Source organism: Mustelus asterias, chromosome 10 (genome assembly GCF_964213995.1).
Source record: "Mustelus asterias chromosome 10, sMusAst1.hap1.1, whole genome shotgun sequence".
In the NCBI taxonomy this organism is placed as follows: Eukaryota; Metazoa; Chordata; class Chondrichthyes; order Carcharhiniformes; family Triakidae; genus Mustelus; species Mustelus asterias.
In genome coordinates, this window is record NC_135810.1 from 94,464,316 (window position 1) to 94,491,241 (window position 26,926).

General features: G+C 43.1%; 1 protein-coding gene across 1 annotated transcript in view; it reads left to right on the plus strand.

Annotated features, from left to right (window-relative positions):
• Positions 1-7,123: 7,123 nt before the first annotated feature.
• Positions 7,124-26,926, plus strand: part of brca2 (BRCA2 DNA repair associated) — a 108,659-nt gene continuing 88,856 nt past the window's right edge. Inside the window, exons 1-8 of the mRNA XM_078222226.1 lie at positions 7,124-7,171; positions 11,703-11,845; positions 12,037-12,279; positions 15,625-15,727; positions 19,485-19,540; positions 19,724-19,764; positions 19,836-19,947; positions 25,151-25,203. Coding sequence (XP_078078352.1) covers positions 11,788-11,845; positions 12,037-12,279; positions 15,625-15,727; positions 19,485-19,540; positions 19,724-19,764; positions 19,836-19,947; positions 25,151-25,203 — 666 coding nt within the window. The 5' untranslated portion in view covers positions 7,124-7,171; positions 11,703-11,787. The remainder of the gene's footprint in view (positions 7,172-11,702; positions 11,846-12,036; positions 12,280-15,624; positions 15,728-19,484; positions 19,541-19,723; positions 19,765-19,835; positions 19,948-25,150; positions 25,204-26,926) is intronic.

The window sequence follows — 26,926 nt, forward strand, 5'->3', positions numbered from 1 at the left end:
GTTGTAACGCGATGGTTGGGGTCCATAAAATGTTATCGTGAATGTTATCGGGGTCGCGGTAAATCACTAAACCGGAAAGAGCAAAGAAAAGGGTCCAATGATTCATTGCGTCATGTCCGATTTCGCGCTAAATCGGGGCGCGTAAAATCGGTGTTCCACTGTACTGCGGATGCTGGAATCTGAAACAAAAACAGAAAACACTGGAAAAACTCAGCAGTTCTGACAGCACCTGTTGAGAGAATAGAGTTAATGGCGGCATGGTGGCACAGCGGTTAGCACTGCTGCCTCAAAGCAAGCAGTCTCACAACACCAGGCCCTGGTCAAGAAGAAGAACGAGGCACATGACATGCATAGGCAGCTGGGATCAAGTGGATCCCTTGAAGAGTATAGAGGGTGTAGGAGTAGAATTAAGAGAAAAAGGGGACATGAGATTGCTTTGGCAGATAAGGCAAAGGAGAATCCAAAGAGCTTCTACAAATACATAAAGAGCAAGAGGACCAGGGAGAGAGTAGTGCCTCTTAAGGATCAACAAGTTCATCTTTGTGCGGATCCACAAGAGTTGGGTGAGATCCTAAATGAATTTTTCTCATCAGTATTCACTGTTGAGAAAAGCATGGATGTTAGGGAACTTGGAGAAATAAATAGTGATGTCTTGAGGAGTGTACATATAACAGAAAAGGAGGTGTTGGAAGTCTTAAAGCGCATCAAAATAGATAAATCCCAGGGACTTGATGAAGTGTATCCCAGGACATTGTGGGAGGCTAGGGAGGAAATTGCGGGTCCTCTAGCAGAGATATTTGAATCATCAATAGTCACAAGTAAGGTGCCTGAAGATTGGAGGATGACAAATGTTGTGCCTTTGTTTAAAAAGGGCTGCAGGGAAAAGCCTGGGAACTACAGGCCAGTGAGCCTCACATCTGTGGTGGGTAAGTTGTTGGAAGGTATTTTGAGAGACAGGATCTACAGGCATTTAGAGAGGCAAGGACTGATTGGGGACAGTCAGCATGGCTTTGTGAGAGGAAAATCATGGCTCACAAATTTGATTGAGTTTTTTGAAGGGGTAACCAAGAAAGTAGAAGAGGGCAGTGCAGTTGACGTTGTCTACATGGACTTTAGCAAGGCCTTTGACAAGGTACCGCATGGTAGGTTGTTGCATAAAGTTAAGTCTCACGGGATCCAGGGTGAGGTAGCCAAATGGATACAACATTGGCTTGATGACAGAAGACAGAGGGTTGTTTTTCAAACTGGAGGCCTGTGACCAGCGGTGTGCCTCAGGGATCAGTGCTGGATCCACTGTTATTTGTCATTTATATTAATGATTTGGATGAGAATATAGGAGGCAGGGTTAATAAGTCTGCAGATGACACCAAGATTGGTGGCATAGTGGACAATGAAGGCGGTTATCTAGGATTTCAACGGGATCTTGATCAATTGGGCCAGTGGGCTGATGAATGGCAACTGGAGTTTAATTTGGATAAATGCGAGGTGGCGCATTTTGGCAGATCAAACCAGGGCAGAACTTATTCAGTTAATGGTAGGGCATTGGTGGAGAGTTATAGAACAAAGAGATCTAGGGGTACAGGTTCATAGCTCCTTGGAAGTGGAGTCACAAATGGACAGAGTGGTGAAGAAGGCATTCGGCATGCTTGGTTTCATCGGTCAGAACATTGAATACAGGAGTTGGGATGTCTTGTTGAAGTTGTACAAGACATTGGTAAGGCCACACATGGAATACTGTGTACAGTTCTGGTCACCCTATTATAGAAAGGATATTATTAAACTAGAAAGAGTGCAGAAAAGATTTACTAGGATGCTACCGGGACTTGATGGTTTGAGTTATAAGGAGTGGCTGGATAGACTGGGACTTTTTTCTCTGGAGCGTAGGAGGCTGAGGGGTGATCTTATAGAGGTCTATAAAATAACGAGGGGCATAGACAAGGTAGATAGTCAATATCTTTTCCCAAAGGTAGGGGAGTCTAAAACTAGAGGGCATAGGTTTAAGGTGAGAGGGGAGAGATACAAAAGGGTCCAGAGGGGCAATTTTTTCACAGAGGGTGGTGAGTGTCTAGAACAAGCTGCCAGAGGTGGTAGTAGAGGCTGGTACAATTTGGTCTTTTAAAAAGCATTTAGACAGTTACACGGATAAAATGGCTATTGAGGGATACGAGCCAAACACGGGTAATTGGGACTAGCTTAGCGGTTAAAAGGGGCAGCATGGACAAGTTGGGCTGAAGGGCTTGTTTCCATGCTGTAAACCTCCATGACTCAATTGTAAATAAACTTTAATGATAGAATGAGATTCAGAGGTAGAGGGACAAATTCTTGTGTGATGAAAAGGAAAGTACCACTTTGTCAGATTATTTTATGTTAAAGCAAAACTGCAGATGGTGGAAATCAAAACAAAGGCAGAAGATAATCAGCAGGTCATGCAGCATTGTGGAATAAAGCCAAATATTTCAGGACCTTTCTTTTTGTCCAAGACCGCAAGGAACTACAAAAGGTCGTGAATGTAGCCCAATCCATCACAAACCAACCTCCCATCCATTGACTCTATCTACTCTTCCTGCTGCCTCGGCAAAACAACCAGCATAATTAAGGACCCCACACAGCCTGGACATTCTCTCTTCCACCCTCTTCTGTCAGGAAAAAGAAACAAAAGTCTGAGGTCACATACCAACCGACTCAAGAACAGCTTCTTCCCTGCTGCTGTCGGACTTTTGAGTGGATTTACCTTGTATTAAGTTACTCTTTCTCTACACCCTAGCTATGACTGTAATGCCACATTCTGCACTCTCTTGTTTCCTTCTATGAACAGTATGTTTTGTTTGTATAGCACACAAGAAACAATACTTTTCACTATGTTAAAACATGTGACAATAATAAATTAAATTAAAGAAAGTTTTGGAAACGTTTCCATTTTGGTTTCCTACATTTTGGGCAAAGTTTGTGGAAGGAGCAGGTGGTCTCTGGTGTGTGTAGAAAATGAATTCACTTTATTTCAGGGCACATATGTCTGAAGCCACAAAGGCCACGAAAATAAGCCGTATCAGACTGGTAGCAATGAAATCCCATTGCTGTCTGCAGTTGTTGAATATCCCCACTTTTTATTTATCAGTTTATAAATACAAAAATACATTACACTTTCAAAATACCATCTCAATAATAAACACCAGATGTAACAGTATCAACAATGAACATGCCATTTTTAGTACAATAGATCAAACGTATTATTCTTTGTTCTTAGATAGTTACATGGGTACGATGGGTATAGAGGAATATGGGCCAAATGCGGGCAATTGGGATTTGCTTAGGGGTTTTAAAAATAAAAAGGGCGGCATGGACAAGTTGAGCCGAAGGGCCTGTTTCCATGCTGTAAACCTCTACGACTCTATGATAGCACAGTAACAAACAGCTAGCGTGCATTGTGAGTTATCCACAACCAGCCTGCCATGGTTGCAAACAACTCAACTACTATAAACCAGCAATTGATAATATAAACAACTAACACCATCCTTTAACAAATAACTCCCTTACAATAAGAAAGGATTCATTGTAAGGTATCTACAACTTTCCAGGGTTTTGCCCTCCGTATCTTCCCCTTCCAAGGGTTTCACCTCCGTGGTTCTGCTCTCAGGAGTACACTTTGAGGCTGACCCTCTGGGTGTAGTTGGTGACGAGCCCCAGTGTTTTTTGTTTATATCCAATTCAAAGTCTCAGCAAGTGTGACATTCCAGATCCAAGCTGACAAGACCAGCTGGCCACTTCCTGTGTTGGGGTTGATCTACATGATCCAAGTTGATTGGAGCAGGCATTGCACCTCCTCCAAGGCTTGATCTCATTTACATCTTAGCAAAGAAAGGCCTTGATGCTGCTGCAAAAAATTGCTTCAAATGAAGCCTCAGTGTAATCTCATGACTTCAACCAAGTGCAGGATGCCAATACCACACTTAATCTTAGCCAAATTGCCAAGAAGCAAAGCCCACCTCCTGCACAGTGACAAAAGGAAATTACTGCAGATGTTGGCATCTGAAATCTTTGACAAAGAGTCATCTGGACTCGAAATGTCAGCTCTTTTCTCTCCTTACAGATGCTGCCAGACCTGCTGAGATTGCTCTAGCTATTTCTCTTTTGGTTCCTGCTCAATGACCCTGTGCTGTCTCCGCCCCCCCATCATGGCCATGTGCTGTCTCTCCCCCCCCCCCCATGACCCTGCGCTGTCTCTCCCCCCCCATGACCCTGTGCTGTCTCTCCCCCCCCATGACCCTGCGCTGTCTCTCCCCCCGCCATCATGACCCTGCGCTGTCTCTCCCCCCCCATGACCCTGCGCTGTCTCTCCCCCCCCCCATCATGAATGGTTCGATTAAGCAGACGCAGCGTGGATTCATGAGGGGAAAGTCGTGCTTGATGAACTTGTTGGATTTTTATGAAGATGCGACTAGTGCGGTTGACGGAGGGGAACCGGTGGATGCGGTGTTTTTGGATTTCCAAAAGGCGTTTGATAAGGTGCCTCACTAAAGGTTGTTGAAGAAGATTGGGTCACACGGAGTTGGAGGTAGGGTGTTAGCGTGGATTGGGGATTGGCTATCCAACAGGAAGCAGAGAGTCGGAATAAATGGGTGCTTTTCTGGTTGGCAGATGGTAACTAGTGGCGTGCCGCAGGGATCGGTACTGTGGCCTCAACTATTTACCATTTATATAGACGATCGGGAGGAGGGGACTGAGTGTAGGGTAACAAAGTTTGCTGACGACACAAAGATAAGTGGAAAAGTGAATCGTGTAGAGGGCGTAGAAGGTCTGCAGAGAGATTTGGACAGGCTGAGTGAGTGGGCGAGGATCTGGCAGATGGAGTATAACGTTGACAAATGTGAGGTTATTCACTTTGGAGGAAATAATAGCAAATTGGATTATTATCTAAATGGAAAAAATTACAACATGCTACTGTGCAAAGGGACCTGGGGGTCCTTGTGCATGAGACGCAAAAACCCAGTCTGCAGGTGCAACAGGTGATCAAGAAGGCAAATGGGATGTTGGCCTATATCGCAAGGGCGATAGAATATAAAAGCAGGGCTGTCTGTACAGGGCATTGGTGAGGCCGCAGCTGGAATACTGTGTGCAGTATTGGTCCCTTTATTTGCGGAAGGATATAATGGCCTTGGAGGGAGTGCAGAGAAGGTTCACCAGGTTGATACCAGAGATGAGGGGTGTTGATTATGAGGAGAGACTGAGCAGATTGGGTTTGTACTCGTTGGAATTTAGAAGGCTGAGGGGGGATCTTATAGAGACCTATAAGATAATGAAGGGGCTGGATAGGGTAGAGGTGGAGATATTCTTTCCACTTAGAAAGGAAGCTAGAACTAGAGGGCACAGCCTCAAAATAAAGGGGGGTCAGTTTAGGACAGAGTTGAGGAGGAACTTCTTCTCTCAGAGGGTGGTGAATCTCTGGAATTCTCTGCCCGCTGAAGTGGTGGAGGCTTCCTCGTTGAATATGTTTAAATCACGGATAGATGGATTCCTGATGGGTAAGGGAATTAGGGGTTATGGGGATCAGGCGGGTAAGTGGAACTGATCCACGTCAGATCAGCCATGATTTTATTGAATGGCGGGGCAGGCTCGAGGGGCTAGATGGCCTACTCCTGCTCCTATTTCTTATGTTCTTATGACCCTGCGCTGTCTCTCCCCAATCATGACCCTGTGCTGTCTCTCCCCCCCATCATGACCCTGTGCTGTCTCTCCCCCCCATCATGACCCTGCGTTGTCTCTCCCCCCCCATCATGACCCTGTGCTGTCTCTCTCCCCCCCCATCATGACCCTGCTCTGTCTCTCCCCCCATCATGACCCTGTGCTGTCTCTCTCCCCCCCCCCATCATGACCCTGCTCTGTCTCTCCCCCCCCATCATGACCCTGTGCTGTCTCTCTCCCCCCCCATCATGACCCTGCGCTGTCTCTCCCCCCCATCATGACCCTGCGCTGTCTCTCTCCCCCCCCATCATGACCCTGTGCTGTCTCTCCCCCCCATCATGACCCTGCGCTGTCTCTCCCCCCCATCATGACCCTGCGCTGTCTCTCCCCCCCATCATGACCCTGCGCTGTCTCTCCCCCCCATCATGACCCTGCATTGTCTCTCCCCCCCCATCATGACCCTGCTCTGTCTCTCCCCCCATCATGACCCTGTGCTGTCTCTCTCCCCCCCCATCATGACCCTGCGTTGTCTCTCCCCCCCCATCATGACCTTGCTCTGTCTCTCTCCCCCATCATGACCCTGTGCTGTCTCTCCCCCCCATCATGACCCTGCGCTGTCTCTCCCCCCCATCATGACCCTGCGCTGTCTCTCCCCCCCATCATGACCCTGCGCTGTCTCTCCCCCCCATCATGACCCTGCGCTGTCTCTCCCCCCATCATGACCCTGCGCTGTCTCTCCCCCCCATCATGACCCTGCGCTGTCTCTCCCCCCCATCATGACCCTGCGCTGTCTCTCCCCCCCATCATGACCCTGCTCTGTCTCTCCCCCCCATCATGACCCTGCGCTGTCTCTCCCCCCCATCATTACCCTGCGCTGTCTCTCCCCCCCATCATTACCCTGCGCTGTCTCTCCCCCCCATCATTACCCTGCGCTGTCTCTCCCCCCCATCATTACCCTGCTCTGTCTGCAGAAGTTTTATAAATGGGGGCGTGGCTGTTGACGTCACAATAGCGCCCCTGTGATTGGCGCAAACGGGGAAAATGTCAGCTGCGATTGGCCGCGAGGGGTCGGTCGATGGACCAATGGGCTCTGGCGGTGGCGGCAGCGCGCGAAGGGGCCGAAGGTTCTGGAAGCGGCAGGCGGACGCTGCAGAGACTGTGAGGCTGTGTCCGTGCGGGAGGAAGATCCGCGGCCTGGAGGAGGAACTCATCCGCTCGCTGTATGTCTGAATTGGGTAGAACTCCGCAAGGCGAGTGCTCCCAGCGAGCGGCGCATGTCTCGGCCTGTGTGTAAGTCTCCCCCAGACTCTGAGCCAAACACAACGTTGTGGCCGAACCGGAGACGCTTTCGGGAATGGTGCGAGGTGGCGAGAAGGGATTGCCGAGCCCAGGCTCAGGCCCGGCTGTTGGTTAAATTCCGGGGCTGTGCAACAAAGTCCGAGATTCCCCGGGGACTATCGTCCGGGGAGAGGCTGTTTAACTGGCAATCATTGTAGGTTTAGTGAGCACCGGGGTGATGGGCAAACAACGCTTGGTGTGAGTTAGGATGTGGGCAGCAAAGTTGATTTGATTTATTATTGTCACATGTATTAGTATACAGTGAAAAGTATTGTTTCTTGCACGCAACACAGACAAAACATACCGTTCATAGAGAAGGAAAGGAGAGGGTGCAGAATGTAGTGTTACAGTCATATATAGGGTGTAGAGAAAGATCAACTTAATACCAGGTAGGGTCCATTCAAAAGTCTGTTGGCAGCAGGGAAGAAGCTGTTCTTGAGTCGGTTGGTACGTGACCTCAGACTTTTGTATCTTTTTCCGGACAGAAGAAGGTGGAAGAGAGAACGTCTGGGGTGCGTGGGGTCCTTAATTTGGCTGCTTTTCTGAGACAGCGGGAAGTGTAGACTTTGTCAATGGGTGGGAGGCTGGTTTGCGTGATGGACTGAGCTTTGTTCATGACCTTTAGTTTTTTGCGATCTTGGGGTCCTACCAAGTTGTGATACAACAAGAAAGGATGCTTTCTGTGGTGAGTCTGTAAAAGTTGGTGAGAGTTGTAGAGGACATACCGAGTTTCCTTAGCCTCCTGAGAAAGTAGAGGTGTTGATTAATGTTCTTTGGTGTGGAAGGACCAGGACAGGTTGTTGGTGGTCTGGATTTCTAGAAACTGGAAGCTCTCGACCATTTCCCCTTCATCCCCATTGATGTAAACAGCGGTATGTGCACGACTATGTTTCCTGAAGTCGATGACTATCTCCTTCGTTCTGTTGACATTGAGGGAGAGATTATTGTCGTAGCACCAGTTCACCAGATTCCCTATCTCTTTCCTTCTTCTCCGTCTCATCATTGTTTGAGATCCGACCCACTATGGTGGTATCATCAGCAAACTTGAAAATAGAGTTGGAAGGGAATTTGGCCACACAGTCATAGGTGTATAAGGAATATCGTAAGAAGCGGAGGACACAGCCTTGTGGGGCACCAGTGTTGAGGAAAATCTTGAGGATGGGGGATTGGCCAGAGTGATTTGGAATGTCAAATCTGCTCCTTCTGTGCTGCAAGACTTTAATGAAAACATGCACAATAGATGCCCACTAAATTTGCCAGGTGAAGATGGATTTGTCTATTTTTTTAACGATGTGACAACCTTTAATGACTGCCGAACAATCTTGCTGGCGTTGCAACATGACTTTTACAATTGTGGAATTGAATTCCTTTAGCTTTTAATTATTGGAGACTTTTTAAAAAGTAAATACGTTTTTTAACTTTGTCTTGTTTTTCTTTCTATCTCTCTTTCACTTTTTGATTTCGTAATGAATATTCTAACTGATACAGTCTGAATTTTCTCAGTAAGGAATCTTGAAATTGGTTCACACAGATCCTGATCTACATGTAGACTCCACCAAATTAAAATAGCTTTCTAGCCAAAGCAACTTCCTGTAAAAATATCCACAGAAATTAACAAATAGTGCTGTGAAATTGGGACCATTGTAACTTGCAGCTGATTTTATCCCATTCGATGCACTTGCAGTCTGCCGCTGTGGGCCCAGAATTCTGTACCCATGCTATAGCTAATGTTTCCAGTCACCTGTTGGTAAGCACCTAAATGGAAAGCTCTAACTTTTATCCTGTTCCCTTTCTCTTGGGTCACTGCATTGATGCTTACAAGACAAATCTAAATAAGCACTTCAAGAGAAAGAAATAGAAGAGTATGTTGATGGGGTCAGAGAAAGAGGAGGAGATCTGGAGAGGTAATTCTGGCATAGCCAGTGGACCAAATGGCCTCTTTCTGTTGTGCTATATCTGCTTGCTGTCCTGCTGTATCGCCAAGCTGTTATCATGCCAGGGAAGGGAGATCAACACATATTGGTTTACCTTCAGTATCCTCCACTATTATTCTGCTCTTTGACCTAATCCTGTCCACTACATTTTGTGGAGGTCAGTTTATGTAACTTCCCCATACCCTCTCTCATTTCTTGACTGACTCTTCCTGTGCATGAATTCGCTATCCCCAAATTAGTTTCTTATTGCCTTCAAGTTATTTTACAAATGAGGCTATTCTCATCTACAGTAACAGCTGGGTTCAGGTAATTGACATCTTATGTTTGATCAAGTTTTGGCTGCTTTACTTTCACTGAGACTGATCCTGCTCAATTATATATTCCACCACATTTCCTTCCCAAGCTTCAGTATGCCAGTCATAATCTGATATTGCCTGGCTCATTTACTTGTATTATCCTGGAGCTATCTTGCATACAGACATTCAAATTAGGACCAAGAGTAGGCCATTCGGTCCCTCGAATCTGCTGTGCCATTTAGTAGGATTATGGCTGATCGGGTTGTAGCCTCAACTCCACATTCCGCCTATCCCTGAACCTTTGATTCCCTTGTTAATCAAGAATCTATCTCCCTCTGCCTTATAAATATTCATTGACTGCCTTCACTGATCTCTGGGAAAAATTCGTAACTTTGAGAAAGAAACTCTTCTCATCTCTGCCTTAAATGGGAAAAAACTTATTTTTAAATTGTGTCCCCTAACTCTAGTCTCTCCCCCAAGGGGAAACATTCTTTCAGCATCCACTCTGTCAAGTCCTATCAATAAGATAATGTATCAATCTTCTAAATTCCAGTGGCTTTCCTAATAAGATAACATCCCATCCCAGGTATCAGTCAAGTGAACCTTTTTGGAACTGCTTCTAACACATTTATATCCTTCCTTAAAAAGGAGACCAGAACTAAACGGAGCTCTAGAATGTTGTCTTACCAACACCCTGTACAAGTATAGCAAAACATTCCTACTGTTACATTCCACTCCTCTTGCAATAAATGGCAACATTTAATTTCCCTTCCTATGCACTTGCTGTATCTGTATACTATTCTGGATTCATTTACCAAGAAACACAGATTGCTCTACCTCAGTGCTCTGCAACCTCTCGCCATTTAAATAATATGTTGCTTTTCTATTCTTCCTAGCACATGGATAGGTTCATATTTCCCCATATTATACTCCATGTGCCAAATGTTTGCCCACTCATTTAATCTATCTCTATCCCTTTTACAGACTCCTTATGTCCACTTCACAACTTACTTTCCTACCTATCTTTGTGTCATCAGCAAATTTAACAACTTAGTCCCTTCAAGCTCTTCAAGTTAAAACTGCTCTCTTTCTTCCTTTCTTTCAAAATCAGTTCAATTATTCATTCACAGGATTTGGGTATTGCTGGGAAGCCTGATATTCATTGTCCATCATCAATTGCCCTTGAGAAGGTGGCTCCTTGAATTGCTGCAGTTTATTTGGTAATGGTGCTCTCACATCCCTGTTGGATAAGGAGTTCAAGGATTTTTACCCGGTGATGAAAGAATCACTATATATTTCCAAATCAGAATGGTGTATAACTTGGAGGGGAATTTGGAAGTGGTAGTGTTACCCTGCACCTTTCTGCCCTTGTCCTCCGAGGTAGTAGGGTGGGTTTGAGAGGTGCTATCAAAGCTTGGCAAGAAACTGCGTTGCATCTTGTAAATGGTGTACACACTTCCAGGCAAGTGGTGAAAATTCCATCACAGTCCTGATTTGTACATTTAGGTGGTAGTATGAAGAGTCACCACAAAAAACATAACTTCTGAACTGCTCTTGTCACTGTATTGTTTGTCAGATTTACAGCAATATCTTCCCTTCTGTTTTTGTAGTATTTAGACTGAGTAATTCTTCATCTTGAACTCGCCACTGCTTTGATTTTCTCATTCTTTTCCCTGAGCTTAGGAAACAGGCCACCTTTTTCAGATCAATAATCATGCAAGTGCTTTCTGCCTCTGTTCCTAGTTCAGTTCCTAATTCCGGTCAGTAGAAACTTGTTATTTAATGTCTGCTCCAGCAACCTACACCAAACTAATTTCTATGAAATCCACATTCTGCCTCCTCGATACCCTCACATCAACTACTCATTACTAAACTTTCCCATATCGTCATTGTCTTGCCAATTTTGGCATCATCCTTTAAAAGCTACTGTCTTCACAAAATCTGCATTGAACACTCCTTTGTTTTCTAACAACTCCCTCATCCTTAATTTACGCTTTCTCTTAAGTTTTTGGATGTCTTGCAACCCAAGTATGTCCTTGGCCCTCCCACCACACTTCATTTGTCCCAATTCAACTTTCACGTCACTCAAATCACCAGGGCCACCTGGACCAGTCACCAGATGGCCTGTGTGCCCATGACTGATGTTCATAATTCCTTTTTATCGTCCTTGCCTGCCCTGTTTTCTTTATGGCCAGTCACTGGTTTGTGGATTTATTCAATACTATGCATTTTTTTAAACTGTAGTAAAATTTACCTAAGTGATCATTTAAGCCTTGTTAAAGTTTTTGTAGTAAAATGTAACCTGGAGAAAATGATCAAACTTATTGTTATTTGCCATCTTCATGGTGAGTTAGCAAGTACCTACAAAACTCATTTCCCATTATTTGGAGTTTCATTTTTGCTTCTATAACATAAAAATCGGTCTGGAAATTTTAAATATTTTATGTTTTCACAGGAATGGCTGAATGAAAATGGGTTCCAGTTTTAATGGTCTGATCTGCCAGCAGTAGCGTTCTGTTAAGTTTACATTGTTGAATTAGATGACACAGCAGAATTCGGGGAGGGCCATGTTTGATTTTACAGTCCTCTGTCAAGAAGGTAGGGAACACACAACTTTACTGATACCTTAGTTGTTTTTGTGATATTGCTGTTTTGCATAACTGCATTACATGGGTAAAACCTGTGACATGCATTTCTCAAGATTACTGTTCTCTCTGCCTTAACCACTTTGATTATCATGTTTGCTTTTGCATCTTTTATATAAAAATTTTTTTTTTCCCTCATTACAGATTTGGAACCATTATGTCCAAATTGGTTTGAAGAACTCAGTTTGTCAGCATCTTCTAACCAGTTTAACCAACCTAGAGATGATGCTCGTTGCTTTACATCAAGTTATTTCAAAACTCCATGGCAGAAACCGACTTTGTATAGCCAGCTTGATTGTACTCCATCAATCTTCAGTGACCTGACTTTAATAACCCCCTCGGTATCCACCCCAGGAAAAGGGAATGACCAAGCATGGATGAAAAGAGGTAAGTCATCAAATCTCTGAAAAAATCCAAAATAGTTACCATACTTGATACCCCAAGGATTCATGACTTTAGGGTTTCAAAGCGTGCACATTAAATGTGACAATTTCTGATGTAGCATAAGTTGGGATGTTGGTGCCAAACTACCTTATTTTGCAGCATATTATCCTGTGGTGCAAAAGACAAAATAGCTGAATGCAACACAGGCATTTTTTCTTGAGAAATTTAAGCTTGAAGGGCTAAAAAATCACAATGCATGATATAACGCTGGTTGAGAGAGACAAAAGACTGAGGTCAATTAAGAAGTAGTGGTTACATGTTTGGTGGAAAGACTGGGCTCCAGCAGTTTTAAAATCCTAGACAAGAGTGAGGTAGAACAGGAGGCGGTTGAAATTTAGACACATTTTAAGGAGGAGAAAGACCACATAGAATACTTAAAATTTCAAAGGAATGAAAGGTCAAGTCTTGTGCAGTCTTTGATTTTATAATGAGTTCAGGGATATTGAAGAGGCAAAGGAGTGTTTGGCATGAAAAAAGGAATCAAGCAATACAAGGCCGTATGCTAAAGAAGGGCTAAAGATTAAGCAATCAAAGGTGAGAGGTGAACCTTGGTTGAACCTATGAGAAATTATTGTCTTTTTGAGTTGACACCACATTTTAATTACCTGTGGCTGTATGTGGAAATTTGAAGTTGGTAGCACTGAGGACATGGTATCTGAAAGAAGCTGAGAGGTATGAGAGGGACCATTCCATCGTGAAGTTTATACTTCCACAGGAACTTTTGAGTCTATTTCCTGTCCTGTCACACTATATAACTGTCCATTGAATGATTCCAGAGTTTTTACATCCTCTTCCCAATGCAGACATCACTCTTTGCATGAAAAATGCTTTCTACATCCGTCCTGAGTTTGTATTTTAGCAACTTGTACCTCTGTCACCTTGTCCTACAGTTGTTATTGAATTTGAAATGAACGTTCATTAACCTAGTTTATTTTGTAGCTCCATAATTTTATGAACGTAGAATAGAAAGCCTAATGTTCAAATAGATAGCAATGGTGACAAACCACTCGGGTAATGTTGTGAGTGAGCAATGGAGGGCGAGAAAGAGAGAACTTCAGAGATTCCTGAATTAGTGGAAGGAAATGTAAGGGATTAGTTCCGATGAGTAATAAATGTCAACAGAAATGTGAATCAGATTGGCAGTCCGGTTAGGCTAGAACTTTCCAGATAATTGAAAGCAAATGGCAGATTCCATTATATTAGAATATACTAATATAAGTAGTTTTAATAAAGAGGATCACCTTTGAAAATTTATCATAAGATTGTATAAGATGAATCCTAGAAACCCTACAGTTCTCGAAATCGGCCCATTGAGTCTGCACTAACTCTCTGACAGAGCATCTTACCCAGGCCCTGCCCCCATAAACTCCCACACATTTCCCATGGCCAATCCATCTAACCTACACATCTTTTGGATGGAAACTGGAGCACTCGGAGCAAACCCACGCAAACACAGGGAGAATGTGCAAATTCCACAGTCATCCAAGACCAGAATTGAACCCGAGTCCCTGGAGCTGTGAGGCAATCATGCTAACCACTGCTACTGTGCCGTCCATGAAGTATGCACATCTTGAGGATGGTGAGATGGATATCATCAGACCCATTTATCCATTTGAAATCCTTCAGTAGATTATATCAGATCACTTTTATTCACTTACCAGCTTTTCCCATTGAAATTCCTGTGTCTCACCTTTCCATGGCGCAGAGAAACTGTTTTTAAAATTGAAAGCTCCCACAAATCTCTTATTACATTCGATACTACTTTTTTCTTTGAAAACATAAACTTTTAATCAATTAATGTTGCCTTCTCCTTTATTTGAAATAAACAGTATTATGGACCATCTAATTACACGGTCGGCTCCTGAGCCAATCAGGCAGACATTTAACCTCTCAAGGGTCAGAAGTTTGTTAGTATGGCACTCTAATTATTTTGTTAGAAATATGAGAGAGCTATCTTACAGAGTTTATTATCTAGTTTCCTGTCCCTCCCTGTAGGGAAATGCAACCTTCTGTTTGGCACCGGTACCTAATAACTGGACTGTTGGAACTCATATAGATGTTAGCCTGAATTCAATCACTTTGGCCCATCTATATACAACAATCATATAATTGTAGTGTTAACTTAATGCTAACTTCATAGAGGTTTACAGCAAGGAAACAGGCCCTTCAGCCCAATTTGTTCATGTCGCCCAGTTTTTACCACTAAGCTAGTCCTAATTGGCCGCATTTGGCCCATATCCCTCCGTACTCATCTTACCATGTAACTGTTTAAATGCTTTTTAAAAGACAAAATTGCACCCGCCTCTACTACTGCGTCTGGCAGCTTGTTCCAGTCACTTACCACCCTCTGAGTGAAAAAAATGCCCCTCTGGACCCTTTTGTATCTCTCCCCTCAGCTTAAACCTATGCCATCTCTTTTTAGACACCCTTACCTTTGGGAAAAGATGTTGACTATCTACCTTATCTATGCCCCTCGGTATTTTATAGACCTCAATAAGATCACCCCTAAGTCTCCTACACTCCAGGCAAAAATGTCCCCGTCTATCTAGCCTCCTTATAACTCAAACCATCAAGTCCTGGTAGCATCCTAGTAAATCTTTTCTGCACTCTTTCGAGTTCAATAATATCCTTTCTATAATAGGATGACCAGAACTGTACACAGTATTCTAAGTGTGGCCTTGTATAGCACATTTCAACAAGACGTCCCAACTCCTGTATTCATTGTTTTGACCAATGAAACCAAGCATACCATCTTCACCACCCTGTCACCTGTGACTCCACTTTCAAGGAGCTATGAACCTGTACCCCTAGATCTCTTTGTTCTATAACTCTCTCCAATGCCCTACCGTTAACTGAGTAAGTCCTGCCCCGATTCGATCTACCAAAGTGCATCACCTTGCATTTATCTAAATTAAACTCCATCAGCCCACTGGCCCAATTGATCAAGATCCTGTTGCAATCCTAGATAACCTTCTTCACTGTCCACTATGCCACCAATAATCATGTTTCAGTAATGGCTATAATATTCTCGTCCCATGTACCCATCCATGCCCTGAGTTCTGCCTTGCCAGTCAGGCCTCTTGCATTGAAATAAATGCAGTTTAATCTGGACTTCCCTTGCTCTGTGCCCTGCTTTCTCAGACCATTTGCCCTATCAGGTTTTGTACACTCCATGTTTTATTTCTCTTAGCCTTATGACAAGGCTGGCAATAACATTATAACTTTATTCATAATCACATTAAAATTGGGATCAATATAACAATGTGGTTGCTATGAATTTCCCCCCAGCAGGAAACAATTATTCAACTGTGGCACAAGGAATTATACTTCCATACAAGTTGAGAGAGAATGAAACCTCAAATCCAATTTCTGATGTTTCTTTAATGAAAAGGTATGTTCAATTCTTCTCTCGCTGTCTCTCTCACTTTAGTACAGGTTACTCCAGGCAAGCTTTTCTTCCTGCAAACAGTTATTGCCAGAAGCATGTTCCACCTGGTGGTGTGACCCATCACATTTTCAAGGGTCAGTTTTATATTAATATGGTTATGAGGAGACCTAGTCCCATTTTCCCCATCTGTTGGGAGGTTGATTCTGAGGGTGGAAATCTGTGGAAAATCCAGCTCCTAAATTTTTAATGCTCTCGTGGGGAGGCAATGGCGCAGTGGACTAGTAATCCGGAGACCCCGGATAATGTTCTAGGGATACAGATTTGAACTCCACCATGGCAGAAGCTGAAATTGCATTCAATAAGAATTATTGTCTTTAAGAGTCTAATGATGACCATAAAACCATTGACAATTGTTGTAAAATGGTTCACAAGGAAGGCAATTGCTGTTCTTGCATAGTCTGGTCTATATATGACTCCAAATCAACACTTTACTGCGGGCAGTAAAGGATGGGTCGTAAATGCTAGCCCAGACAGTGATACTCACATTCCATGAGTGAATTTTAAAAAGTTGAGTTTTTTTTCATCTGTTTCTCATCTCCGTGCTGCCCCTCGATGGCATTGTCCAAAGGCACAATAGTTTTCAGATTTACGCCTGGTGTCCTGCATTCTACCTTCTGTAAACTTGAGGTTATCAAAACTAGGCTGTCCATGCCTTAGCTCTCAGCAAGTCCCACTTCCCAATCACTTCTGTGCTCGCTTATTACTTTGGCTCCTGATCAAGCAATGTCTTGATTTTTAAATGCTCATCCTCATCAAATCCCTTCATGGCCTCACACCTTCCTAGTCCTGGAATGCCCTCCAACCCCACACTGCTGAAATAGCTTTATTCCTCTAAAGCCTGTTGGTGCATCTGCAATTTTAATTGCTTTACCATTGCTGACAGTGCCTTCGATTACCAGGCCCCACGCTCTTGAATATCTTCTTGTATACCTCTGCCTCTCTACCTCGCTTTCATCCTTAAAGAAACTCTTAAAACTTACCTTTTTGACTAAGTTTTTGGTGGTTTGACGTAATATCCCCAATGTGGCTTAGTGTCACATTTGTTTTATGATGCTCCTGTGAAGCACCTTGGCAAGTTTTATTATGTTGGAGGTGCTATATAAATATTTGTTGTTGGTTTGCCAGTTAAAGTGCAGCCAAGGAGGAACTAGCCCTTTTGGACTAAGAGAAGGAAGTCCACAATATGTATGTACAGGTCCAATGGAAGGAGGTGACCTTGACTCTGAGTGGCCCCTCCAGTAACCCCAATGCCCCTGTTCAGTACTAGAAGATATTCTGTGACTTCACTAGAATAGGCAAGTTAGGAGAAGTCAGTCAGAAGCTGAGCCATTTATTTTTACATGGAAATGTTTACACATTCATTTGTTCATTTCTTCAAAAACTTGTTTTTATATTACACCTTAACATAGTTGAACATCTCAAGACACATCAGAGAAGCATTACTAAACAAAATTTGACACTAAGCCACAGAAAAATTAGTAGGAGACCAAATGTTTGGTCAGAGGTTTAAGAGATATCTTCTCGGACACGAGAGAAGAGGAGAGATTTGGGTAAGGAATTCCAGAGCCTGGCAACTGAAGACATTGCTGTCATTGATGTAATAATTTTTTAAAAATGGGATGTGCAAGAGGCCTGAATTGAGGATTGCAGAGCTTATAAAGATAGTAAGAAGAAAGCCCAAAGAGGGATTTGAAAATAAAGGTGAAAATTTTAAAATCAATTTAAGGAAAGAGCTTATGTTTGTATTGTCTTTTGAACAAAGTATTTCTGAAGTGTGGTTGCTGTTGTGATGTATGAAAATGTGGCAACCAGTTTGCACATAGCAGGGTCGCAAATACCACTGAGATAATAAGGAAAGAGAAGGGGTGCTGTGGATGCAAACCCATGCCCTAGCACTTATTGTTTCTAGCCCAATACTTTTTTCTGTTGCTGCAAGTTACATTATTCACTGGAAACCACTGAATTACAGAGTTTTCAGGAAATGGAGAATGCAAGAGGAGAAGGTTATATATCTTACAGACTCTCTTTTTCAAGAGGGCTGTCATCTGAGTATCATGTATCTCCGAATGATTATCAGTGAAAGGATACTGTCCATTTTTGCATTGAACAAAAAATGTTTTAGATTTATAATGGCAATAAAAATTTAATTCATAGTTGTATACCAAAAATGCAGGCGTCTGAAGTTTATTTTAGTTTTGGGATCTAATTTAAAGCTGTTAGGCTTCAGAGATTAAACATGCTTATGCTTAACCCCAACAACTCCAAAGATATGTGGGCCATGCTAAATTGTCCCTTAGTGTTTGGGGGATTAGCAGGCCAAATGTTGGCATTACTGTGATAGGACATGTGTGGGATTGTTGTGGTGCAGACTGGATGGGTCAAATGGCAGCCTCCTGCACTGTAGGGATTCTATGTACTTCTAAGATGCTTCCCTACACTTAGCATGCCTTCCTCCTGAAAAAAGGCAATATTGTGGGAACGATTCTCCCATTGACCGGGGAGCGGCGCGGGCTTGGAGGGCCGAAGGGCCTGTTCCTGTGCTGTATTGTTCTTTGTTCTTTGTATCCCGCTGTGCTGATTTTTTAGCGCAGCGTGCTGGGAGATTCAAGCGGTGCCCGACTTGCGTGTTCCGTGCTGGGCGTCTTCCCTGAGTGCGTCTTCCAGCGCCGGATTTCTGGCGCCATCAGTTACGTGTCGGAAATCGGCCAAGAGCTGCATTATGTATTCAATGAATAATTTAAACATAATTTCAATATAATTAACGGGCCCAGGACTGAAGTCTCCAGGCCCTTAGCCTCTCTCCCCCGGCAGGAGTATTTCACCCTAGCGGGGTATACTTATAGTTCCCCACTTGCGGGGAGCTGGCAGTCCGACCCCGCTGGAGTGAATGGGGGTGGGGTGGGGGCAATCGAGGGCCCCCCAAAGGGTCGGATGCTGGGGGTGCCCCCTGGGCTTTGGCAGTTTGGTAGTGCCAGCCGGGGCCCTTGGCACTGTCCAAGGTGCAAAGTGGCAATGCCTGGGGGCACCTTGGCACTGCCTACTGGGCATGGGACAGTGCCAAGGGGGCAGGACCTGATGGGGCAGGGCGTCTGGGATGAAGATCAGTGGGGGTCGGGGGTCCTGCAGCCACTCTGCAGTTGGCATTGGTGGGGGAGGGAGGGAGGCTAGCGATCGGGGCTGGCCATTCAGCTTTGGGGGAAGGGGGGCACAAGGGTGTCGAGGCGGTGCCCACACATGTCCGGGAGACCAGCGATCAGGCTGTGGGGGGTAGTGAGAGGGCTGGCGTTGCGGGGTTGGCCAGCAATCGGGAGGCTGGCAGTGGAGGGCTACTGCGTATGCGCCGATCTCAACACTGACAGATCGGCGCTCAATGGCCCACTCTGCGCTAGGCTGCCGGCCTCCTGGGCGGGAATCACCACCGCCCCCTGATTTTAAACCGGACTCGCGCTAGTGCACTCAGTGCACAGTGTGTGGAAGATGCTTTTTGAAACTCCCGTTGAAAGAAACAGCATGATTTACTCCGGTTTTTACACGAATTCAACACTTAGAATTTTTTTGAGAATTGCCCCCCTGTGAATCTAACCATATCTACATTCAAGAGAAAAATGCTCCATAAATCGTTCCTTATAGTAAAGCTAAGAATGTGACATGCAAATTCAGCAAAAAAAGACTAATTCACTTTTGTTTTGCATCATTCTAGCCCTGCTCTCTTGCATAATACTTGCAAGACTCCACAGCGTCCTTATTCTATCCAAGGTGGGTATAAAGAGAAATAAAAAGATTAAGTCTGACAAGTGGGAATAAAACATGAACTATTCATACAGGGAATTTAGCAACTCATAATCTGAAATACACTTTGATGCAGTTATCAGCAAAATGTTAATTAGATTTATAAGGTGTACAAATTTTCAACATTTAAAAAAACATATTTTCTTCCAGATGATGGGTGTTCATTTTTTAGTCCTCCAGTATCATCTGAGGTAAGGATTCATTTATTTCAGCTTTCTTTTGCTTTTAAAGGAAAATATTCCAAATCTTATTTCTTAACTAGGTCATGTCAAAGATTTCGGAGAGTCTTGGAGCTGAGCTGGACCCTGATATGTCTTGGACGAGTTCATTAGCAACTCCTCCATCATTGAATCCAACAGTTATTATATGTAAAGGTGAGTTGTGAAAACAGTTTCAGCCTCAAATGCTTTTTATTGCTGTCAGTTTTTAAGTGCCCAGATTATCAATTACAAAAAGACAGCTAGATGTTACTGTGTTTTTTTTAAGTTTAATTTTTATTTCCTTAAGTTTCAGCACTATACATTGAACACCTCTAAATGAACCAGTGAAGTTGTTGGGCATTATAGTAAATCAAGTATTTGTGGATTATGTACATGATAAGCATTCCAAAAACAACAAAGTAATTTTGGATTAGGCCCATTTTCTATTTTGGAACAAATGTTTTGTCATTCTCTTTCTGTTTTTTTAAAATTCGTTCATGGGATGTGGATGTTGCTGGCTGGGCTAGCATTTACTGCCCGTCCCTAGTTGTCCCTGAAGGGTAGTTATGAGTCAGCCACATTGCTGTGAATCTAGAGTCACGTGTAGGCCAGACCAGGTAAGGACAGCAGATTTCCTTCCTTTCCTAAAGGACATTAGTGAACCAGATGGGTTTTTCTGACAATTGACAGTGGTTTCATGGTAATCATTAGATTTTTAATTCCAGATTTTTATTGAATTCAAATTTCCCCATCTGCCATGGTGGGATTTGAACTCAGGTCCCCAGAGCATTATCCTGAGTCTCTGGATCACTAGTCCAGTGATAATACCACTACACCATAGCCTCCCCTATGTTTATGGGTGAATTGATTGAAAGATTTCAATTTTACAGAAAGATGAGGAACAACTCTTCCATTAAGTAGGATAATCTAGAACAAGACTATGTTAATTTTAGAATTATAGCTCAGCTAGTCAAATGCAAATTCAGAAAAACAATACACAAGATTTTGAAAATGTGGAACTCTGTTTCAGATGACCAAAGATGCAAACTTAAGTAGGATGTTCCAAAGGGACATTGACATCTGCCTGGCAATATGCTATTGTGGGATCCAGCAGGATGCCACCACGAAACACATCTTCCCCTCACCTTCCCTGTGTGCATTCAGCAGGGTCTGCTCCCTCTGTGATGCCCTGGTTCACTCCTCCCTCATGCCTAACTCCTCATCTCCTTCCCACCGCACCTTCCCTTGCAATCGCAGAAGATGCAGGACTTATCCCTTCACCTACTCACCATTCAAGTTGCCAAACATTCCTTTCAGATAAAGGAATTTTCCACTTGCACCTCCTTCAATTTTGGTCTGTTATATTATCTGCTTCCTATGCGGTTTCCTCTAAATTGGGCAGTGTGGATGCAAACTGGGTAATCACTTTGTGGAAAACCTTCACTCAGCCCAAGAACATGATCCAGACCTTCCTGTTGCTTGCCATTTCAACTCAGCATCATGTCCACATATCTGTCCTTGGCCTGCTGCAACGCTCCAGTGAAACCCTACACAAACTGGAGGGGAAGCACCTTGTCTTCCAATTAGGCACGTTACAACCTTCAGGACACAACCTTGAGTTCAACAAGTTTAGAACTTTAGCCTGTAACTTTTCTACACCATCTTTACCTTTTTTAATATCCCAAACATTTTTTTGTTCCCATTTAAACCCCCCCCCCCCCCCCCCCCCCCCCACCCCACTGGACCATCTGTCACCTAACCTTGAAGTTTTGCTACAGCTTTGTTGCAATCTCTCAGCTCCCACAATCTCTGGCTGAAATTTTCCATCTGTTCCCACTGACGGGTTCTTCCATTGCAGCCAACGGTGACCCCTTCCCTGCCGCGAGTTCCCTGGTGGTGGAGGGTGTGAACAGGAAACTCCGTTGACAGGGGTGGGACCGGAAGATTCTGCCGCCAGCCAATGGTGGACCACTTCCACCTTCGCAAAAAGCCACAGGATGGGTTGAGTAGGCCAAAAATCTTGCCCACTGTTCCAACGGTTGTTCCTCCTCATAAAATCATACTTTCCCCCTGTTTAGTTTGTTAGAAGGATCATGCAGATGCAAAATGTTAACTGTTTTCGCTCCCTATGAATGCTGCCAGAATTGCTGAGTTTTTCCAGCTTTCTCTGCTTTTGTTAATGGGTATTTTATTAGTTTATGGATACAAGTGTAACAGTATTTTAAACACATTCAGTTAATTCCTGTAGATGGTTGTTAATTTGGTGAACTCATTATTTTATCATTGTTTTACTTCTAAAAATGTATTAGCAATAAACATTTTTGGGATACTGTATATGCAACCTAAATCACAGTGAGGTACAGAATGTTTTCAATATTGTAAGAAGTACATTTCAGGTTAAAGTTTGACAGTATAACTTTATTATCTAAATATATGTTTTCAGCATTTCATCTTTGTAATCAACACAGTGAATATTCTGTGATTTTATTACGCTTGGTCATCACACACAATCCTTGACCTGGATGTTGTTGAGGTCATCCATGTAAATGTGAGGTCATCCATTTTGGTAGGAATAACAGCAAAATGGACTATTATTTAAATAGTAAAAAATTGCAGCATGCTGCTGTGCAGAGGGACCTGGGTGTCCTTGTGCAAGAATCACAAGGAGTTGGTTTGCAAGTGCAGCAGGTAATTAAGAAGGTAAATGGAATTTTGTCCTTCATTGCTAGACGGATGGAGTTTAAAAACAGCGAGGTTATGTTGCAGCTGTATAAGGTGCTGGTGAGGCCACACCTGGAGTACTGTGTATAGTTTTGGTCTCCTTACTTGAGAAAGGGTATGCTGGCACTGGACGAGGTGCAGAGGAGATTCACTAAGTTGATTCCGGAGTGGAGAAAGTTGGCTTATGAGGAGAGACTGAGTAGACTGGGGCTACACTCATTGGAATTCAGAAGAATGAGGGGTGATCTTATAGAAACATATAAGATTATGAAGGGAATAGATAAGATAGAAGCAGGGAAGTTGTTTCCACTGGCGGGTGAAACTAGAACTAGGGGGCATGGCCTCAAAATAAGGGGAAGCAGATTTAGGACTGAGTTGAGGAGGAACTTCTTCACACAAAGGATTGTGAATCTGTGGAATTCCCTGCCCAGTGAAGCAGTTGAGGCTACCTCATTGAATGTTTTTAAGGCAAGGATAGATAAATTTTTGAACAGTAAAGGAATTAAGGGTTATGGTGAGCTGAGTCCACGAAAAGATCAGCCATGATCTTATTGAATGGCGGAGCAGGCTCGAGGGGCCAGAAGGCCTACTCCTGCTCTTAGTTCTTATGAGAGTGCACGCAAGAATAATTTCACTCATAAAACCACATGATAATAGTCATTCGTACTGAGCCAAACATATCCCACACCAATCATCTTAATTCTTTTGTGGACTTAAGTTGCAATATTTAGCTTCTTTCATGGTTTTTGTATGTTTTTGTTCTTCCTGTCTAATTATGCTCCAAAGTTGGCTTGTTTTTTCAGATTTTTCTTGCTGTATGTCCAGTTTTGCTGCATCTTCATTACTGCCCTCTATTCCATCTCCATCTGGCCTTGGTTACATATCTTATTGTAGTTTAATTCTACTTTTCATTTGTTGCCTTTGGTATCTAATTTTGGTTGATCAGTGTGTAATTGTGGTATTCCAGTATAGCTACAACATTGGCATCTAACCGGCAATGTGAAAAATTGCCCAGGTATGACCTGTACACAGAGCAGGAAGAATCCAACCCAGCCAATTACAGCCCCATCAGTCTACTCTCGATCACCAAAATAATGGAAGGTGTTGTCAACAAAGCGATCAAGCAGCAGTTACTCTGCAATAACCTGCTTCTGATGCTCAGTTCAGGTTCCATCAGGACCATTAGGTTCCTGATCTCATTACAACCATGATCCAAACAGGGACAAAAAAACTGAACTCCAGAGGTAATGTTAGAGTGATTGCCCTTGGCATCAAGGAGTCCTAGCAAAACTGGAGTCAATAGGAATCAGAGGGTTAAGGGGACTCTCCACTAATTAGTCATACCTTGCAAAAAGGAAGATAATTGTGGATGTTAGAAATAAATCATCTCGGTTTCAGATCATTGCTGCAGGAGTTCCTCCTGTTATGTTACACAAGTATCCTGGGCCCAACCATCATCAGCTGCTTCATCAATGATGCTCTCTCCATCATATGATCGTGGAGATGTTCATGGATGATGTTAAGCACCATTCGTGATGACTCGGGACACTGAAACATTTTGTATCCATATGCAGCAAGACCTAGACAATATTTAGGCTCGGGCTAATAAGTGGCAAATAACATTTGTGCCATGCAAATACCAGGCAACAACCATCTCCACCAAGAGAAGCTCTTATCATCATCCGCTAACGCTCAGTGGCATTATCATCGCTGAATCCCTCACTATCAACAGCCTGAGGGCTACCATTGACCAGAAATTGAACTGGACCAGCCATATTAATACTATAGTCATAAGATCAGGTCGGAGGCTGAGAATTCGGAATCCCCAAAATCTCTGCACCATCTACAAGGCGCAAGTTAGGAGTGTGTTGGAACACACTCCACCTGCCCCCATCCAGAACAAAGCAGCCTGTTTGATTGGCACCTCATCCACCATCTTGAACATTCACTCCTCCCCCCTCTGAGGCACAGTGGCAGCAGTGTGTACTATCTACAAGATACACTGCAGCAACTCACCAATGTTCCTTCGACAGCACCTTTCAAACCTGTGACTTCTACGATCTGGAAGGAGAAGCGCAGCAGATGCATGGGAGCAGCACCACCTGCGAAATCCCCTCCAAACCACACACCATCCTGACTTGGAACTGTATCGCCGTCCTTTGACTGTCATTGGATCAAAATCCTGGAACTCCCTCTCTAATAGCATTGTAGATGTACCTATGCCATATGGACTGCAGCGATTCAGGGTGACTGCTTGCCACCATCTTCTCAAAGGCAATAAATGCTGGCTTAGCCAGCAATGCCTACATCCTGCGAACAAATACTTTTTCAAAAGATTTCCCCTCATGCAGCCATTGAAATTTCATGTTGTGCTTTTTATTAAGCAGTCTTTCTTGTATATTTATTTGGCTATTTCAGTTCTACTGTTTAGTTTAGATTGTTCTGTCTTTTGCAGGTCTTCCTGCCTCACAGCTCATGTTCTTAAATCACAACTGTTGCCTAGATCCTGACCTCATGGTGCCCAGAAATAGGTACCTTGGTATTGAGACGGGAGTGTTTGAACCTTGATTTTTAGGAATGAGCGACAGGAAAAGCTAAAAAAGTGGTTATAATAGATTCACATGTTTCTTCATAAATGATTTATTGTGTTTTTCAGCCAAAGAAAATGATTTGCACCAAGACAAACCTAAGGAAGTACAAGTGCCTTTGGTAAGCTTGTGTATCCGTTTGAGCCTATTTGGCATGAGTATGAAAGTTTTATCTTTTATAAATCTAATTTCAGTCTGAAAGCATCAAAATCCTTTAATGATGGGAGGAATTTTTTTGGCATAAGTGGCTAAGATGACAAGTAGTTGTGCATATTTAGCAATAAGGGATGACGATTCCTCAGCACAGATTTGCATACCGTGTATTTGTGTCATGTTTCTTCTGCAGATCAGGCTTGATTAGGTTGATTGACAGGAAAAATCATTTGACTGGGTGGGATTAAGCTTGCACAGAGAAGTCAAGTCAGTTGCTGCTGGGATCTTTAAAGAGGTAGTTTTCTCTGTCTGGATTTGGAGACTGGGATCTGCCAGGAAATAAGTCTCTTTCTTTGGAGGCTGCTGTATGGGCGTCAGAAGACATGTGACTTCCAATATCTGTCCAGAGGGACTAAAAGGCTGGAAATCTAGCAAATAAATGAGCCTTTTTTTGGGCTAACTTAGTCTGAAGTGGGATTTATGTCTGTGGGGTTATTGCTTACACTGGAACAATAGAGATAGTTAGCTGTTAAGAATTATAAATTTAAGTATTTTCAATTGGTAAAAGTTATGCTAATTCTTTTTGTTGTATTTTAACTGTGTTGTTAAATAAAGTTTGCTTTTGTTTTAATTTTCCTAGTGGGTCAATTGAATCATACCTGGAGTGAAATGCATTATGCTCACCCTAATGCCAAAATCAAAAACATTGGGGTCCAGGCTAACTTGATAAAATACCTTGGAGTGTTTGAAACAGTGAGACAGCCCCTCCATATGGGGTTTGGTTTAAATAAAGCTGTCCTTCATTGTCCAGGCCACAACGTCACCCCCAAAGTGGGTGTCTCAATCCATATTGAGACCATGTGCTGGCCTCTGAAGATATGTTGACTTTCTCGGAGATAAAGGTCACATTTTTTCTCCCCTCTGAATAACTGACACTTGTAAGGTGCAGGCAGGGCTTTTGTTTCTTCTAAGGCTCAGGTTGGAATTTCATATATCAATGTCCTGACCTATTTTCTGGCCATTTTCCCACACTCCTACCAGAGTTATTAGACAGAAGGGCTGAAGATTTTCATCGTTAAGATCAATGTGATGGAATTAGTTAGAAATACAGAAACTTAAATAAGTGGCTTTAAACAATCAAGCGAATCAACTACTGGGGGGAAAGTGATTCAGGTTCCGCTTATATAAAATTACTTTATGCAATATCCCTTGATGTTTCTGTCTATTTTGAACTAGTTCTTCAGTTTGCTAATTGTCTGTTTTCCTCAAATATTCCACTGTAACAGAGTACTTGTTTGTTTTCTTAATTTAGTAAAGTACATTGTTGTGTAACATTTTGTTGGATGGAACCAAATTAAGTGTGTCCAGAATTGATAAACAATGTACTTTTTAAATTGCAATTTAAAATGGCTAAGAAGGTAGTCTCTGTCCACCATATACAGAATTTAAAACTTAGTTACATTATGACCATACAGATTTTTTGTGTTAGATTCCTACTTTCTTTGTTTAATTGAAATGTAGCCCAAAAATGATACGCTGCTGCTGATTTTTGGACAGTATTTCCATTGACTTGAGTGCAGAATTTCTTACACAAGAAAGAAAATGCTGGAAAATCCCAGCAGATCTGTGGAGTGAGGATAGAGCTTGCGTTTCTAGTCTGGATGATTCTTCAAAAGTCATCCAGACTCGAT